General features: G+C 49.7%; 1 protein-coding gene across 1 annotated transcript; it reads right to left on the bottom strand.

Annotated features, from left to right (window-relative positions):
* Window positions 1–10496: 10496 nt before the first annotated feature.
* On the bottom strand, window positions 10497–12201 carry LOC123125553 (UDP-glycosyltransferase 73C4-like). The gene has a single exon (XM_044546025.1). It carries the CDS (start codon window positions 12155–12157, stop codon window positions 10619–10621), a length of 1539 nt encoding a protein of 512 aa, XP_044401960.1. The 5' UTR covers window positions 12158–12201; the 3' UTR covers window positions 10497–10618.
* Window positions 12202–17017: the final 4816 nt, after the last annotated feature.

Raw genomic sequence — 17017 nt, 5'->3', positions numbered from 1 at the left:
CCTTTTCACCTCCATAATCGAGAAAATTCCTTAGTCCACTAGATACTAAGGTCAAGTTCGACCGCTGTCATGTGATCCTTTCCCGGATCGCTATTGTACCCCTTGACCAACTCATGGCAAGGCACACTTCATGTGCGGTACACAGCATAGCATACTGTAGAGCCTACGTCTGAAGCATAGGGGACGACCTTCGTCCTTTCTCTCTCTTCTGCTGTGGTCAGGTCTTGAGTCTTACTCAATACTCACACCTTGTAACACAGCCAAGAACTCCTTCTTTGCTGATCTATTTTGAACTCTTTCAAAATCATGTCAAGGTGTGCGTTCTTTGAAAGTATCACCAGGCGTCTTGATCTATCTCTATAGATCTTGATGCCCAATATGTAAGCAGCTTTATCCAGGTCTTCCTTTGAAAAACTACATTCAAACAACCCTTTATGCTTTCCAGAAATTTCACATCATTTCGGATCAACAATATGTCATTCACATATACTTATCAGAAATGTTGTAGCGCTCCCACTCACTTTATTGTAAATACAAGTTTCTAACAAACTTTGCATAAACCCAAAAACTTTGATCACTCCATCAAAGCGTATATTCTGACTCCGAGATGCTTGCTCTAGTCCATGGAAGGGTCGCTGGAGCTAGCACACCTTTTAGCATCCTTAGGATCGACAAAACCTTTCTGATTGTATCACATACAACCTTTCCTTACGAAAACTGGTAAGGAAACTTGTTTTGACATCCATTTGCCAGATTTCATAAATGCAGCTAATGCTAACATGATTCCGACGAACTTAAGCATCGCTACGGATGAGAAAATCTCATCGTAGTCAACTCCTTGAACTTGTGGAAATACTCTTTGCCACAAGTCGAGCTTCATAGACGGTAACATTACCGTCCACGTCCGTCTTCTTCTCAAAGATCCATTTATCTCGGATTTCATGGCTTCTAACCATTTGTCGGAATATGGGCCCACCATCGCTTCTCCATAGCTCGTAGGTTCAGTATTGTCCAACAACATGATATCTCAGACAGGATCACGTACCACTCTGAAGTAGCACGCATCCTCGTCGTCCTACGAGGTTTGGTGGTGACTTGATCCGAAGTTTCATGATCACTATCATAAGCTTCCACTTCAATTGGTATAGGTGCCACAGGAACAACTTCCTGTGCCCTGCTACACACTAGTTGAAGTGACGGTTCAATAACCTCATCAAGTCTCCACCATCCTCCCACTCAATTCTTTCGAGAGAAACTTTTCCTCGAGAAAGGACTCGTTTCTAGAAGCAATTACTTTTGCTTCCAGATCTGAAATAGGAGGTATACCCAACTGTTTTGGGTATTCTTATGAAGATGTATTTATCCGCTTTGGGTTCGAGCTTATCAGCTTGAAACTTTTTCACATAAGCACGCAGCCCCAAAATTTTAAGAAATGACAACTTAGGTTTCTCTAAACGGTGTCGTCTCAACGGAATTGCGTGGTGCCCTATTTAAAGTGAATGCGGTTGTCTCTAATGCCTAACCCATAAACGATAGTTGTAATTCGACAAGAGACATCATGGTATGCACCATATCCAATAGGGTGCAGTTATGATGTTCGGACACACCATCACACTATGGTGTTCCAGGAGGTATTAATTGTGAAACACTTTCCACAATGTCTTAATTGTGTGCCAAACTCGTAACTCAGATACTCATCTGTATGATCATATCATAGACATTTTATCCTCTCGTCACGACGATCTTCAACTTCACTCTGAAATTACTTGAACCTTTCAAAAATTCAGACTTGTGTTTCATCAAGTAAATACATTCAGCATCTACTCAAATCATCTGTGAAGTAAGAACATAACAATATCCACTGCATGCCTCAGCACTCATTGGACTGCATACATCAAAATGTATTACTTCCAATAAGTTGCTCTCTTGTTCCATCTTACTGAAAACGAGGCCTTTCAGTCATCTTGCCCATGTGGTATGATTTGCATGTCTCAGGTGATTCAAAATCAAGTGAGTCCAAACGATCCATCTACATGGAGTTTCTTCATGGATATATATACCAATGGACATGGTTCGCATGTCTCAATCTTTTCAAAAACGACTGAGTCCAAAGATCCATCTACATGGAGCTTCTTCATGCGTTCTATACCAATATGACTCAAATGGCAGTGCCACAAGTATGTGGAACTATCATTACTATTTTATATCTTTTTGGCACGAACATGTGTATCACTACGATCGAGATTCATTTTAGGTGCAAGACCATTGAAGGTATTATTCAAATAAACAGAGTAACCATTATTCTCCTTAAATGAATAACCGTATGGCGATAAACATAATCCAATCATGCTCAACGCAAACACCAAATCTCGATGGTAGAGGGAGCATGCGATGCTTGATCACATCAACCTTGGAAACACTTCCAACACATATCGTCATCTCACCTTTAGCTAGTCTCCGTTTATTCCGCAGCTTTTATTTCGAGTTACTAACACTTAGCAACCGAACCGGTATCTAATACCCTGGTGCTGCTAGGAGTACTAGTAAAGTACACATTCATATAATGTATATCCAATATACTTCTGTCGAACTTGCCTGCCTTCTCATCTACCAAGTATCTAGGGTAGTTCCGCTTCAGTCACCGTTCCCCTCATTACAGAAGCACTTAGTCTCGGGTTTGGGTTCAACCTTGGGATTCTTCACTAGAGCAGCAAATGATTTGCTGTTTCATGAAGTGTCCCTTTTGCCCTTGCCCTTCTAGAAACTAGTGGTTTTACTAACCATCAACAATTGATGCTCCTTCTTGATTTCTACTTTCGCGGTGTCAAACATCGCGAGTTTCTCAAGGATCATCATATCTATCCCTGATATGTTATAGTTCATCACGAAGCTCTAATAGCTTGGTGGCAGTGACTATGGAGAACCATCACTATCTCATCTGGAAGATTAACTCCCACTCGATTCAAGCGATTGTGGTACTCAGACAATCTGAGCACATGCTCAACGATTGAGCTTTTCTCCCTCAGTTTGCAGGCTTAAGAAACTTGTCAGAGGTCTCATACCTCTTGACGTGGGCACTAGTCCGAAATCCCAATTTCAATCTTCGGAACATCTCATATGTTCTGCGACGTTTCAAAAACCGTCTTTGGTGCCTCAATTCTAAACCATTAGCAATACGCACTGAACTATCACGTAGTCATCAAAACGTGTATGTCAGATGTTTCGCAACATCTACAGACGACGCTGAGGTTCAGCACACCGAGCGGTGCATTAAGGACATAAGCCTTCTGTGCAGCAATGAGGACAATCCTCAGTTTACGGACCCAGTCCGCATAATTGCTACTATTAACTTTCAACTAAATTTTCTCTAGGAACATATCTTAAACAGTAGAACTAAAGCGTATGACATAATTTGCAAAGACCTTTTGACTATGTTCATGATAATTGAGTTCATCTGATTAATGAACTCCCACTCAGATAGACATACCTCTAGTCATCTATGTGATACATGATCCGAGTCAAACTAGGCCGTGTCCGATCATCACGTGAGACGGACTAGTCATCATCGGTGAACATCTCCATGTTGATCGTATCTACTATACGACTCATGTTCGAACTTTCGGTCTCTTGTGTTCCGAGGCCATGTCTGTACATGCTAGGCTCGTCAAGTCAACCTAAGTGTTTCGCATGTGTTCCGAGGCCATGTCTGTACATGCTAGGCTCGTCAACACCCGTTGTATTCGAACGTTAGAATCTATCACACCCGATCATCACGTGGTGCTTCGAAACAACAAACCTTCGCAACGGTGCACAGTTAGGGGGAACACTTTCTTGAAATTATTATAAGGGATCATCTTACTTACTACCGTCGTTCTAAGCAAATAAGATGCATAACATGATAAATATCACATGCAATCAAATAGTGACATGATATGGCCAATATCATTTTGCTCCTTTGATCTCCATCTTCGGGGCACCATGATCATCTTTGTCACCGGCATGACACCATGATCTCCATCATTGTGTCTTCATGAAGTTGTCTCGCCAACTATTACTTCTACTACTATGGCTAACGGTTAGCAATAAAGTAAAGTAATTACATGGCGTTTTCATTGACACGCAGGTCATACAATAAATTAAGACAACTCCTATGGCTCCTGCCGGTTGTCATTCTCATCGACATGCAAGTCGTGATTCCTATTACAAGAACATGATCAATCTCATACATCACATATATCATTCATCACATCCTTTTTGGCCATATCACATCACATAGCATACCCTGCAAAAACAAGTTAGACGTCCTCTAATTGTTGTTGCATGTTTTACGTGGCTGCTATGGGTTTCTAACAAGAACGTTTCTTACCTACGCAAAAGCCACAACGTGATATGCCAATTTCTATTTACCCTTCATAAGGACCCTTTTCATCGAATCCGATCCGACTAAAGTGGGAGAGACAGACACCCGCTAGCCACCTTATGCAACTAGTGCATGTCAGTCGGTGGAACCTGTCTCACGTAAGAGTACGTGTAAGGTCGGTCCGGGCCGCTTCATCCCACGATGCCGCCGAATCAAGATAAGACTAGTAACGACAAGAAGAATTGGCAACATCAACGCCCACAACTGCTTTGTGTTCTACTCGTGCATAGTAACTACGCATAGGCCTGGCTCATGATGCCACTGTTGGGGATCGTAGCAGAATTTAAAAAAAATTCTACGCATCACCAAGATCCATCTATGGAGTATACTAGCAACGAGGGGAAAGGAGTGCATCTACATACCCTTGTAGATCGCGAGCGGAAGCGTTCCAATGAACGGGGTTGATGGAGTCGTACTCGCCGTGATCCAAATCACCGATGACCGAGTGCCGAACGGACGGCACCTCCGCGTTCAACACACGTACGGAGCAGCGACGTCTCCTCCTTCTTGACCCAGCAAGGGGGGAGGAGAGGTTGATGGAGATCCAGCAGCACGACGACGTGGTGGTGGAGGTAGCGGGGTCTCGGCAGGGCTTCGCCAAGCTTCTGCGAGAGGGAGAGGTGTTGCGGGGGGAGAGGGAGGCGCCAGGGGCTGTCATGTTGCTGCCCTCCCTCCCCCCCCCACTATATATAGGCCCCCTGGGAGGGGGGCGCCGGCCTAGAACCCATCTACATGGGGGGTGGCGGCCAAGGGGAAAGGGGGGTGGCTTCCCCCCCAAGCCAAGTGGGGCGCCCCCCCACCCTAGGGTTTCCAACCCTAGGCGCAGGGGGGAGGCCCATGGGGGGAGGCCCATGGGGGGCGCCCCAGCCCACTAAGGCCTGGTTCCCTTCCCACTTCAGCCCATGGGGCCCTCCGGGGTAGGTGGCCCCACCCGGTGGACTCCCGGGACCCTTCCGGTGGTCCCAGTACAATACTGATAACCCCCGAAACTTTCCCGGTGGCCAAAACTGGACTTCCTATATATAATTCTTCACCTCCGGACCATTCCGGAACTCCTCATGACGTCCAGGATCTCATACGGGACTCCGAACAACTTTCGGGTTTCCGCATACTCATATCTCTACAACCCTAGTGTCACCGAACCTTAAGTGTGTAGACCCTACGGGTTCGGGAGACATGCAGACATGACCGAGACGCCTCTCCGGTCAATAACCAACAGCGGGATCTGGATACCCATGTTGGCTCCCACATGTTCCACGATGATCTCATCGGATGAACCACGATGTCGAGGATTCAATCAATCCCGTATACAATTCCCTTTGTCAATCGATACGTTACTTGCCCGAGATTCGATCGTCGGTATCCCAATACCTTGTTCAATCTCGTTACCGGCAAGTCACTTTACTCGTACCGTAATGCATGATCCCGTGGCTAACTCCTTAGTCACATTGAGCTCATTATGATGATGCATTACCGAGTGGGCCCAGAGATACCTCTCCGTCATACGGAGTGACAAATCCCAGTCTCGATCCGTGTCAACCCAACGGACACTTTCAGAGATACCCGTAGTGTACCTTTATAGTCACCCAGTTACGTTGTGACGTTGGGTACACCCAAAGCACTCCTACGGCATCCGGGAGTTACACGATCTCATGGTCTAAGGAAAAGATACTTGACATTGAAAAAGCTCTAGCAAACGAACTACACGATCTTTTATGCTATGCTTAGGATTGGGTCTTGTCCATCACATCATTCTCCTAATTATGTGATCCCATTATCAACAACATCGAATGTCCATGGTCAGGAAACCGTAACCATCTATTGATCAACGAGCTAGTCAACTAGAGGCTTACTAGGGACATGGTGTTGTCTATGTATCCACACATGTATCTGAGTTTCCTATCAATACAATTCTAGCATGGATAATAAACGATTATCATGAACAAGGAAATATAATAATAACCAATTTATTATTGCCTCTAGGGCATATTTCCAACAATAAGGCCAAACTGGACCGGTACAAGACACGAGGCGGATTCTCCTGGCGGTCCTGATCCCGAGAGATTCGGCGGCAGCCCAGAGCCTGACACGGGAGCGCCTCCGACACCGCCAGGCGCAGGGTCACCAGGTAGCCCGTTCGCGCGTGACACGCGGCGCGGGTCGCCCGTGCGGGGCGGCGGCATCAATACAGGCGGGCCCTCCACCGACAGCTGGCGGCGATCGGGTGGATCTGGATCGTCAACAAGGGATCCTGCGCTGCTGTCTCCTGGCGCTGATTTGCCTGCACCAGATTTGGTGGCCCCGGATCGAACGCGGGATCCGACGCCCGACCGAGCAACAGCCGAGGCAGATCCTCTAGCGGTACGAGGTGGCGGATCTTCTGCGGCAACCGCCGGATCCTCTGTGGCTACAGTTTCTAAACGCCCCAATACACGTGCTAAATGAGGTATCTTCAAACCCTTGGTTCCTAAAGATGGAACTGTGAGGTATGATAAATTTTTTAAGGTTGTAAACTTTGCTGCCACTCAAGAACCTCGTGATCTAGTAGAGGCTTTGCAAGATAAAAACTGGAAAAATGCTATGGAAGTAGAATATGATGCACTCATGAAAAATAAAACCTGGCATCTATTTCCACCTAGACTAGGTAGAAATATTATAGATTGTAAATGGTTGTATAAAATCAAAAGAAAATATGATGGGACAATAGATAGGTACAAGGCTAGATTAGTGTGGCTAAAGGCATTAAGCAACGCTATGGCATTGATTATGAGGACACGTTTAGTCCAGTTGTTAAAGCTGCTACTATCAGGCTGGTTTTGTCTATTGTTGTATCCAGGGGAGAGTCTTCGTCAATTGGATGTACAGAATGCATTTCTACATGGCGTTCTCGAGGAAGAGGTTTATATGCGACAACCACCTGGTTTTGTGGACAATACTAAACCACAACATGTGTGTAGGTTGGACAAAGCACTATATTAAAACAGGCACCCGGGGCCTGGTATTCAAGGTTAAATTCAAAGCTACAACAACTTGGTTTTCGGCCCTCCAAGGGGGACACCTCCTTGTTTTATTTCAAGAGAGGAAAGGTGATCATTTTTATGCTCATTTATGTAGATGACATAATTGTTGCTAGTTCTTCTCAAGAGGCCACCTCAGCTCTGCTTAAGAACTTGAAATGACTTTGCTTTAAAAGATCTGGGAGAGTTGCACTATTTCCTAGGTATTGAAGTAAAGAAAATACATGATGGTATTCTGCTAACTCAAGAAAAGTATGCAACAGAGATACTTAAACGTGTAGGCATGAAGGATTGTAAACCTTATAGTACACCTCTGTCTACTACTGAACACTTGTCATTGCATGGAGGAGAATTACTCAGTCCAGAGGAAAGGGACAAAATATAGAAGTGTAGTTGGGGCACTACAGTACTTAACTTTGACAAGACCTAATATAGCTTTCTCTGTCAACAAGGTATGTCAATTTTTGCATTCTCCTACATCTTTGCATTGGACGGCAGTTAAAAGGATATTAAGGTATATCCAAGGAAGTGCTGGAATTGGTCTGAAAATTTGCAAGTCAACGTCAACAACAGTAAGTGCCTTCTCTGATGCAGATTGGGCAGGATGCCCTGATGACAGAAGGTCTACTGGTGGGTTTGCTGTTTTCTTTGGTTCTAATCTTGTGTCTTCGAATGCAAACAAACAAGCTACAGTCTCACGTTCTAGCACTGAAGCAAAATATAAGTCTTTGGCAAATGCAACAGCTGAGGTAATGTGGGTAGAAACTCTGTTAGATGAATTGGGAATTGCAAGACCACGTGTCTCTTGTTTATGGTGTGATAATTTGGGAGCAACTTATCTCTCTGCAAATCCAGTATTTCATGCAAGAACAAAGCATATAGAAATTGATTTTCACTTTGTTCGTGAAAGAGTTGCAAAGAAACTCTTGGACATCAGGTTTATCCCAACAGGAGATCAAGTTGTTGATGGCTTCACGAAGCCTTTACAAGCTCGACAACTTCAAGCCTTCAGAAACAATCTCAACCTTGACATGTTTAGATTGAGGGAGGATGTTAGATGATAGGCTATTCAGGTGTGTAATGTGACATAGATGTCACGTATATTGTATGCATGTGTATCTTGTGTAAATGGCGCAGGTTGTTAGTATAAGTTGAGCCTTATCTTGTATAGCTTGGAATAGGGGGTGTGATAATTTGGGAGCAACTTATCTCTCTGCATAGCTGCCGTGTTGTCTTGCCCCATTGCCAGCTTCCCCATCTCCTACCTGGGCCTTCCCCTCTCGGTGCGTAAGGTGCCGGCCTCGGCTCTTCAACCCCTGGTGGACCGCCTGGTCAAGAAGCTCTCCATATGGCGCGCCTCCATGCTCTCCAGGGGCGAGCGCCTAGCCCTGGTGAGGCACGTGCTCTCCGCTATGTCGATCCATCTCCTCATGGCCATGGCGATCTGCCAACCGGTTCTCAAACGTGTCAACCGCATCATCAGATAGTTCCTTTGGCACGGGCGTCGTGAGGCCAACGGCGGGCACTGCCTGGTTAACTAGCAAAAGGTGTGTCGGCCTCTCGAGTTTGGCGGCCTCGGCATCCTGGACCTTCAGCGTTTTGGCATCGCGCTGTGCACGCGATGATGCTGGCTTCAGCGCACGGATCTGTCACGCCCTTGGCGTCACCTCAAGCTGCCCGACGACCCAGAGGCTCGCGCCATCTTCCGCGCCTCCACTACGTGGACCGTGGGCGACGGGCGCTCCTGCCTCTTCTGGGAGGACCATTGGGTGGACGGCCATTCCATCTCCGAGCTGGCTCCAGCCCTCGCCTCCCTTGTTCCCCGCCGACGCCGCCGTTCCTGCTCCGTGGTGGACGGCCTTCTCCACCGCGCCTGGACCCGCGACCCTCGAGGAGCACTCACTCCGGTGGCCATGGTCCAGTACGTTGAGCTCTGGCGCCGCCTCCAGTATACCACCCTCTCCGACGAGCCAGATCGCTTGAGTTGGCGCTGGACAAGCAACGGCTGCTATTCCGCTAAGTCCTGCTATGACGCGCTCTTCGCTGGTTCCATCCGTGCGCCGCACTGGCAGCTGACTTGGAGAACCTGGGCACCCCTCCGGATTAAGTTCTTCGCGTGGCTGGCGCTCCAGGACCGGTGCTGGACCGCCGCGCGCCTAGCTCGCCATGGTCTCCCCCACCATGCCCTCTGCCTGCTCTGCGACCAGGAGATCGAGTCCATGGAGCACCTCCTGACAGGTTGCCCCTTCTCGAGGCAGGTTTGGCACAGCTGTCTTGCTTGGTGCACTTCCACAGTTCATGCGCCGACCGCCGGCACTCGGTTCCTTGACTGGTGGCACGCTACCACGAGCAACGCCCCGGCGGCGCACGGGAAGGGCCTCTCCTCACTCATCTTGCTCATCGCTTGGTCTATCTGGAGGCACCGCAACTCTTGCGTGTTTGACGGCGGCACCCCCTCAGCCACGCAGCTATGCCTTAACATTCGCGAAGAAGCGAGCTCCTGGATCAAGGCAGGAGCGACCGGGATAGCCGCCATAGCACCTTAGGCGCTAGATGATTGTTTTGGGGCTGAGCATACCCACTCTCTATCATGCTCGCGCTAGCGACTACGCCATCCTTGCGCCATGTAGTACTCTAGCCCCCCCCCCCCTCCTTGTATTCTCTTTTCGACCTATCAATGAATGATACGGAAGCTTTGCGTATTCGCGAAAAAACAACTTGCGCATGATGTAATCTTCTGAGTATTTAACACGAACGCGTCCCTACTAGGAAGGCAATACGCTTCCACAATCGTAGCTTTTACAGAGAGCACGTAATAAACAATTTTATGCTCTTTTCTAACACGGAGACAATTTTATGTTGTGAACATGCATGTCTGTCAAACGTGTGATGCGTATGGTTTCAGTCCATGATCGATTTAGTCAACAGTGTTCCGAAATTCATGGCGATGACGTGCTCTTTGATTTTAGAAAAGTCGTTTGTGCACAAGAAGAAAAAAAAATTCAAGTGTGAATTTGAACAGCCGGGAAATTGAACGAACTTGTCATACAACTGCGGTGAAGAAATGAGAGGCGGGGAAACTCTACAAGGGCAAATGTCGAATAAACAATTTCTCAAAAAAAAAAGTCGAATAAACAGATGGTGCCACATGTCCATGACACCATCAAGGTGTAGATAGACATTAAACATGGAATGGATTTTCAATGGGTGCCAGAACTGACTTGATCCCTCCAGCAGCTCTTCTTGCTTCCACGAGATCATCGACCAGACGCCGAAGATCACAGCGTGAGGAGCCTCCTTCTGCCATGGCAGCGTGAGCCTTTGCGGCGAGGTCCATCACCCTGCCCCTCGCCGCGTCCCCTGGTCCTCCAGGGGCCATGAACGCCGTCACCGCCCGCGCCACAGCTTCGGCGGGGACTAGCTCGTGTTCTGTACAGCTCGTGCTCCGTACGCCGGCGCCATGAGGCCACAGCCGCTCCCCGATCCCGAGGACCTCCGTGACCAGCCTCTCGGTGATGAACTGCTCGAACACCAGCGGCCATGTCATCACCGGCACGCCCGCCGCGACCGTCTCCAGCACCGAGTTCCACCCGCAGTGGGTCACGAACGCGCCCACCGCCTGGTGCCCCAGTATAGCCGTCTGCGGGGCCCAGGTGGTGACCATCAGCCCCCTGCCTCTGACACGCTCCTCCCATCCCTCCGGCGGAGTCCACTTCTCCGCCCTCACCACCCACAGGAACGGCCTTCCCGACGCCTCCAGCCCGAGAGCAAGCTCGCGCAGCTGGGCGTCCGAGACGGGGGCGAGGCTGCCGAAGCACACGTACACCACCGAGCGGTCTGGTTTCGAGTCAAGCCAGTCGGTGCAGCCACCGCCGCCGCCGGCGCCCACGGCTGCCGGTGATGGCCGCGGCGAGACAGGCCCCAGGAAGTAGGCGCGCTTCACGTAGCCTTGGCGCGTGTTCATCTCGCAGTAGTGCTGCTCCAGGTCCGAGAATGTGTTGACGGCGAGGCCGAAGCAGTCAGCTTGCGCCGCGTAGAAGGGGTTTGTCGTGGAGCAATCCACCTCCGCTTTCCTCCTCAGGAACTCCGGCAGCTCGGTCCTCGGCATCCGTACCGGAGGGCCCGGAAACCGAGGGACCACGGCGACGACGTCGGGGTCGGGGTCGCCGCCGGCGACGTCCGATGCGAGGAGCTCGAGGTGGCGCATGGCGAGCGACGAGAAGGCGCCGATGACGCTGAACCTGACGCACGGCACGCCGAGCTCCTCGGCGACGCCGACGTTCCAGACGAAGTGCAGGTCGGTGACGAGCGCGTCCGGGGACTGCTCCCTGACGAGCGCTTCCTGCGCGGGGCGCATCAGGGCGTCGCTGACGGCGGCGGCGTCGATGCGCCACGAGTCGGCCGGCGCGGCCTTGCCGAGGTTCTCGACGCCCCTCGGGAGGCCGTCCACGGCCGGGAACGGGTACGTCGCTATCTTGACAGGCATGCCCTCAGATCCGGCTGCGTCATGCGTACGCCTCTCGAGCAAGGAGCGGACGATGGGGACGTTCGCCGGCGTGACGGCGACGGTCGCCTCTACGGTGGCGCCGGGGTTAGCCGCCGCGGCCAGGCGCAGGGCGAGGTCGGTGAAGGGCTCGATGTGGCTGGTCGCGAAGAAGGGGATGAGCAGGATACGCAGCTTCTTGCTGCTGCTCCTACTGCTGCTAGTGGTAGAGGCCATGTTCTTTCTTGGAGAGCAGTACTGACTTGCTACTGATTGTGGCTTGTGGCTACTGATTGGGGCGCGCGTTCAAGTAAGCAAAGATCGATGTTGGGCTTGCGTTAGTTTTCTCCTTGAATACCACGAGCTGCTTACCTGCCCAAGAACCAACCCATAAAATATGCGCGTCGCCGTCGATGATCCAATCTAACCATTTTTATTTCAGCAGCACGCTACACACAACACCGTAGTTGACCCAGGCTGGATGTGTCATATTGTTATGGTTTTTCTTTTTGAGATCAGCAGTGCTATACACACGACACAATGCACACGATTCATGCATGATACTTAAATCCAGCCGGACATGCACATGATTGAGAAGGGCACCAGCGGCTGGATTAGCACGTCGTGCATAGATCGGGCAGCACTGTCGTCTGGATAGCAGTTTCGTTTTGAGATTATGTCATATTGTTATGGTGAGAGCATCAGCATCGGACCCCTCAAATCCTTCTTCTCAAGCACTTGAGGGGACAAAGCCTGGCCATTGCCCGGACCAAAAATGGCCATCCAACCAGATCCCTCCTAGCCAGCCCAAAATCTAGAGCGAATATGGGACAATGTGGACACACCCGAACGATGTGTCGCTTCATGTAGCCTTCACTCATGTGCATCTCGCAGAACTGGTGTGACAACATGCTGACGCGAGGACGAAGCAGTCGGCTTGCGCCACATAGAACGAGTTGGTCATGGGGTATTCATATAGAAGGGCCCGGAACTCCGGCAGCTCAGTCCTGGAAACCGAGGGACCACGACGACGCCGGGGTCGCTGCCCAAGACTGCTCCGTGAAGAGCGCCTACTGCACGGAGCGCATCACAGCATCGTTGACTGTCGACGGTCGCCTGATCTACGGCGGCGGCGGTGGGGTATCGCTATATGGCTGGTCGCAAAAAAAATGGATGAGCAGGACGTGGCGGCGAAGGCTCGCGGCGACCACGGCCTCATTGGGACGACACGGTGGGGGCGACCCGTTGTATGCTGGCTGCGTGCCCATGGTGGTGGCGGGTCAGATCTGATCTTACCTGAGAACTGCGGCGACGGCATGGTGGGCCTGGTCTCCGATCAGATCCAATCCAGCTGGTGCGGCGTGTTCCATGCGCGGCGGCGATGATCGGTGGCGGTCCCGTGCACACGATGTTGGATGCAAGGTCCTCGAGCGGATCCGGGCGAAAACCCTACTCTTGGCATGTTGCCAAGGTCGGCGATGGCGGCGTTTCACTGCGTCGTCTACTCGTCCCCTTCTTGAAGGCATCGTCATGGAGAAGCTCTAGACCCCTATCCGCTACCACTGGGGGAAACCCTAAATCAATCGATCGGATGACGGCGGCGCTCAGGTGTCGTACCCCTCTTGAGGGCGTCATTCTTGGAGGTGTGCATAGGCTCGAGGGATCTGCGGTGGAGCGGCGTTCCTTGTGACGCATCGACGCCGTGGAGTCTAGCTAGGTGGCAAGGCGCAGCAAAGTCTCAGCGACGGATGCGTGATGATGAATGCACGTAGGCAGGAGGCGTTGTTTGGCGCCGTGGGGGCGTCGACGGAAGGCCAAGCAAGGTCGTTGCGTCAGTGCCTGTTCTGAAGATGGATTGATGGAAGACAGAGGCGACGACCTATAAGAGTGCGTTGGACCAGTTTGCGCCCCAGACCCAGCATGTGGCTTGGTCGGGGTCTTCGGCATCAGATGTTAAGCTAGGTGAGAGGTTCGGGTATTTGGCTCTTTCTACACCCCTTCATCATTGGATAGGAGTAGTGACATATGTTGCCAAGATGACGGCTTACATATTGGATGTATTACTTTGTAAAATCTTATGAATAATTAATAAAGTGACTGCATGCATCTTTGAGGCTAGGGTCATCCTCCTTTTCTAAAAAATAAAGGGAGGGCTACCGCCAGTGGCAGGAGTCATTTTCGTGTCTGGCGAGTACTGATCCACTGGCTGTGGCTGGCGTGTGGTTACTCAGTACACGCGTTTAAGTAAGCGACAAGATGGATGTTGGACTTGGGTTTTTCTTTTTGGACGCTGATAACTGCCACACGTGTGGCATCTAGTGGGGGTGTGTCGTCGCACGCCCTGTGTGGCACGGAGACGACCCCACCCACACGACGGCGTCCGGGCGCAGGCAGCCACAGCCCGCACGTCCGGTGTGTGAAACAATCGCCCACACGTCCGGGCGATCGACCGCACTGCCCGCACGACCTAACGCGCCCCCTCGTCCCGGCCCGCCTTCCAATCCCTGTCCGACCTGCCGCCGTCGTCTCCTACCTCTCGATCCCCGTACCTCCACCGCCTTCCTTCTCTAGTTGCCATGGCAACCAGAGCAGATCCCTAGCGCCTCCCAACCGCTACTCACCCCCCCCCCAACCCCGCCCTCCCGAGACGACGAGCTAACAGGTGGATCTCCGATCTCCTTCTGTTTCTCGTCCTTCTTCTGTCCAGAAAATTGAAATTGCAGATTGCCCACGAAGATGGCGACTAGATCCACGATGTCATGGCAAACACACCACGGATTTTCTGTGTATTCACATTTGCCCACCAACATACGCCAGATCTGTCGTATTCTATCCTAGAGTTGAGCTAAGCTTATGGGTTGGCTTGGTGCGAGTAGTTGTTACAGAAGGATGCGTAGGAATCACTAAAAAAGGGAAGAAAGAAGGAATTTGGCATAGGGAGGGAGGAAAAATAATTGCCACTTGTATCTGACGTTAGTTGCCACCTATCTTTGTCGTCAACTGCCACAAATATTATGTTGTTACTTGCCATCATAATATGTTGGTTGTTGCCATCGATTCAAAATGATAGTTGGCATCCAGATTTTAGAAAAGAGAATAAATGTGCATGTCCTACTTGTTCACAAAATGATAGTTGTGGATATTGATGCATTTTTGTTCATGCAGTGACTGAAAACACAGTGGGACAAAAAGCGGAAAAATGAATCATGAAGACGGCACTGATCCTTGGTTTTCTCAAAGGCCGGAAATGCCCCCTTGGGATGCAGCAGAGTAAAATCAACTCATTTCTGCAGGGCCGTTGCTGCCACTACTAGAGCAGTACGCGAGCATCGGTACGATGCATGATAAAAAAGGGACATTTGCCATGTTTGTGATGAGGAAGATGGCATTCTACTTATGTCCTACAATGTCGTTTTTTGCAGGTTCTTATGACCCAACCACACACACGGGGATACCATGGCAAGTTCAGGCACATGGCACTAACGCTGACAGATGTACGGACGACCAACTTCAAGTAGCCAATGTGGCAAATCAAGGTAACACATACGAGAAAGAAACATACTGGTGTGGCCATGAAATTAAACTTGCAAGTATGGCAAAGACTTATGAGTTATATGGGAAAATATAGGACCTTCATGCAGCACGTGGCAACAGGCGGCAACCATGTACCTGCCATCAACGTCGTACACAGGTGAGTCTATGAAGTGAAGTTGTGGACAGTGAATTAGGAGAAGGAACATAGGTGACATTGGGGTTTTCATGTTGACTTGACAGATGCAGTTGCCATGCCTGGACAACTGCAGTTGCCATGTATAGTCAAATATGATTGCAATGTCTAAACAACTGTGGATGACAAGTGTGAACAAATTTGTGTGGCATGGTTGGACCACTACATGTTCCATGTTGTACAAACTACAGTTGCCATGCATTGACCAACTACTAAATGATCACAGGTTGTTATGGTGGAACCACATCGGCAAATGTCTCATGGCAAGCTTCACAGTTGCAGGCCAACGATATTGCAGATAGAGCACATCAAATTGGAATGACAAACCAGATACGATCAGCACATGCGGCACAACAAGGTAAAAAAAATGTGAACCAGAAAAACAGTAGTGCATTTGCTTTTGTGGAAAAAGCATGGGGGGGAAAGTGGATTTGTCACGGTGGTGGTGGAAAAAGCAACAAAAATGCTACCAAGTGGACGCGTGCAAATAGTCATCTATTGTCTTCAGGATTTGTCAATTGTTGTATGCATGTGTGCAACATTCGTGATTGATTCCATTTGCCTAGTGAGCTCGTACCTAGAATCCAAGTTTTGATGCTAAAGACGCTGGTTGCCATGCCTTGGCAACAGTAACTGCCATTTCTGTTGGACTGTAGCTGCCATGATTGAAAAACTGCACTTGCCACGCATGGCCACATGCAGATGCCATGACTTGCTCTATGAATGATGTCAAGCCAAATTAGATGCAGTTGCTATATTCGTTGCGATAAACCTGCCATTGAAGCAATGCTTACACATGCACCTGTTTTTTTTTGCAGGACCTTCAACTACAATCAACAGCGGCGCGGGGACATCTACTGCGGGAACCTCTGAGCACACGGAAGAAGCGTTTCACCAGCCAGTCAGCAATCCTGCCACAAACTATGCAGAATCAGTGTCGGAAATGGCAATCGTTCCAGCAATGCCGACAAGCACACCTTTGCACACCAGCACAAGCAACACTCAAGCAGATGGAACAGCCGCCGATACTGAAGTGAATGATGAAACTGATGACAAAGCACAAGGGGATGAAGAAGATGGGCAATCAGAAATCATGGTACCTCAACCACCATATGTTGGGCAGAGATTTGATTCGTTTGAAGATGCCAAGGAATTCTACCAGAGATATGCAATGTTCCATGGGTTTGCGGTCAACACCGAATACCATAGGAAAATTAAAAAAACTAACGAGTACAGCAGAGTTGAGATGAGGTGCTACAAGGCACGAAGGAACAAGAAGGGTAAAGGTGTTGCATCTGTCGTGCCGGAATGAAAGAGAGGTATCATTGTCAAGACGAAATGCCCTGTCCGGTGTAAGCTAAACGTAGATG

Source organism: Triticum aestivum, chromosome 5D (assembly GCF_018294505.1).
Source record: "Triticum aestivum cultivar Chinese Spring chromosome 5D, IWGSC CS RefSeq v2.1, whole genome shotgun sequence".
NCBI lineage: Eukaryota > Viridiplantae > Streptophyta > Magnoliopsida > Poales > Poaceae > Triticum > Triticum aestivum.
The sequence above is the reverse complement of the archived record's forward strand: the minus strand, read 5'-3'. Positions and strand labels throughout refer to the sequence as shown.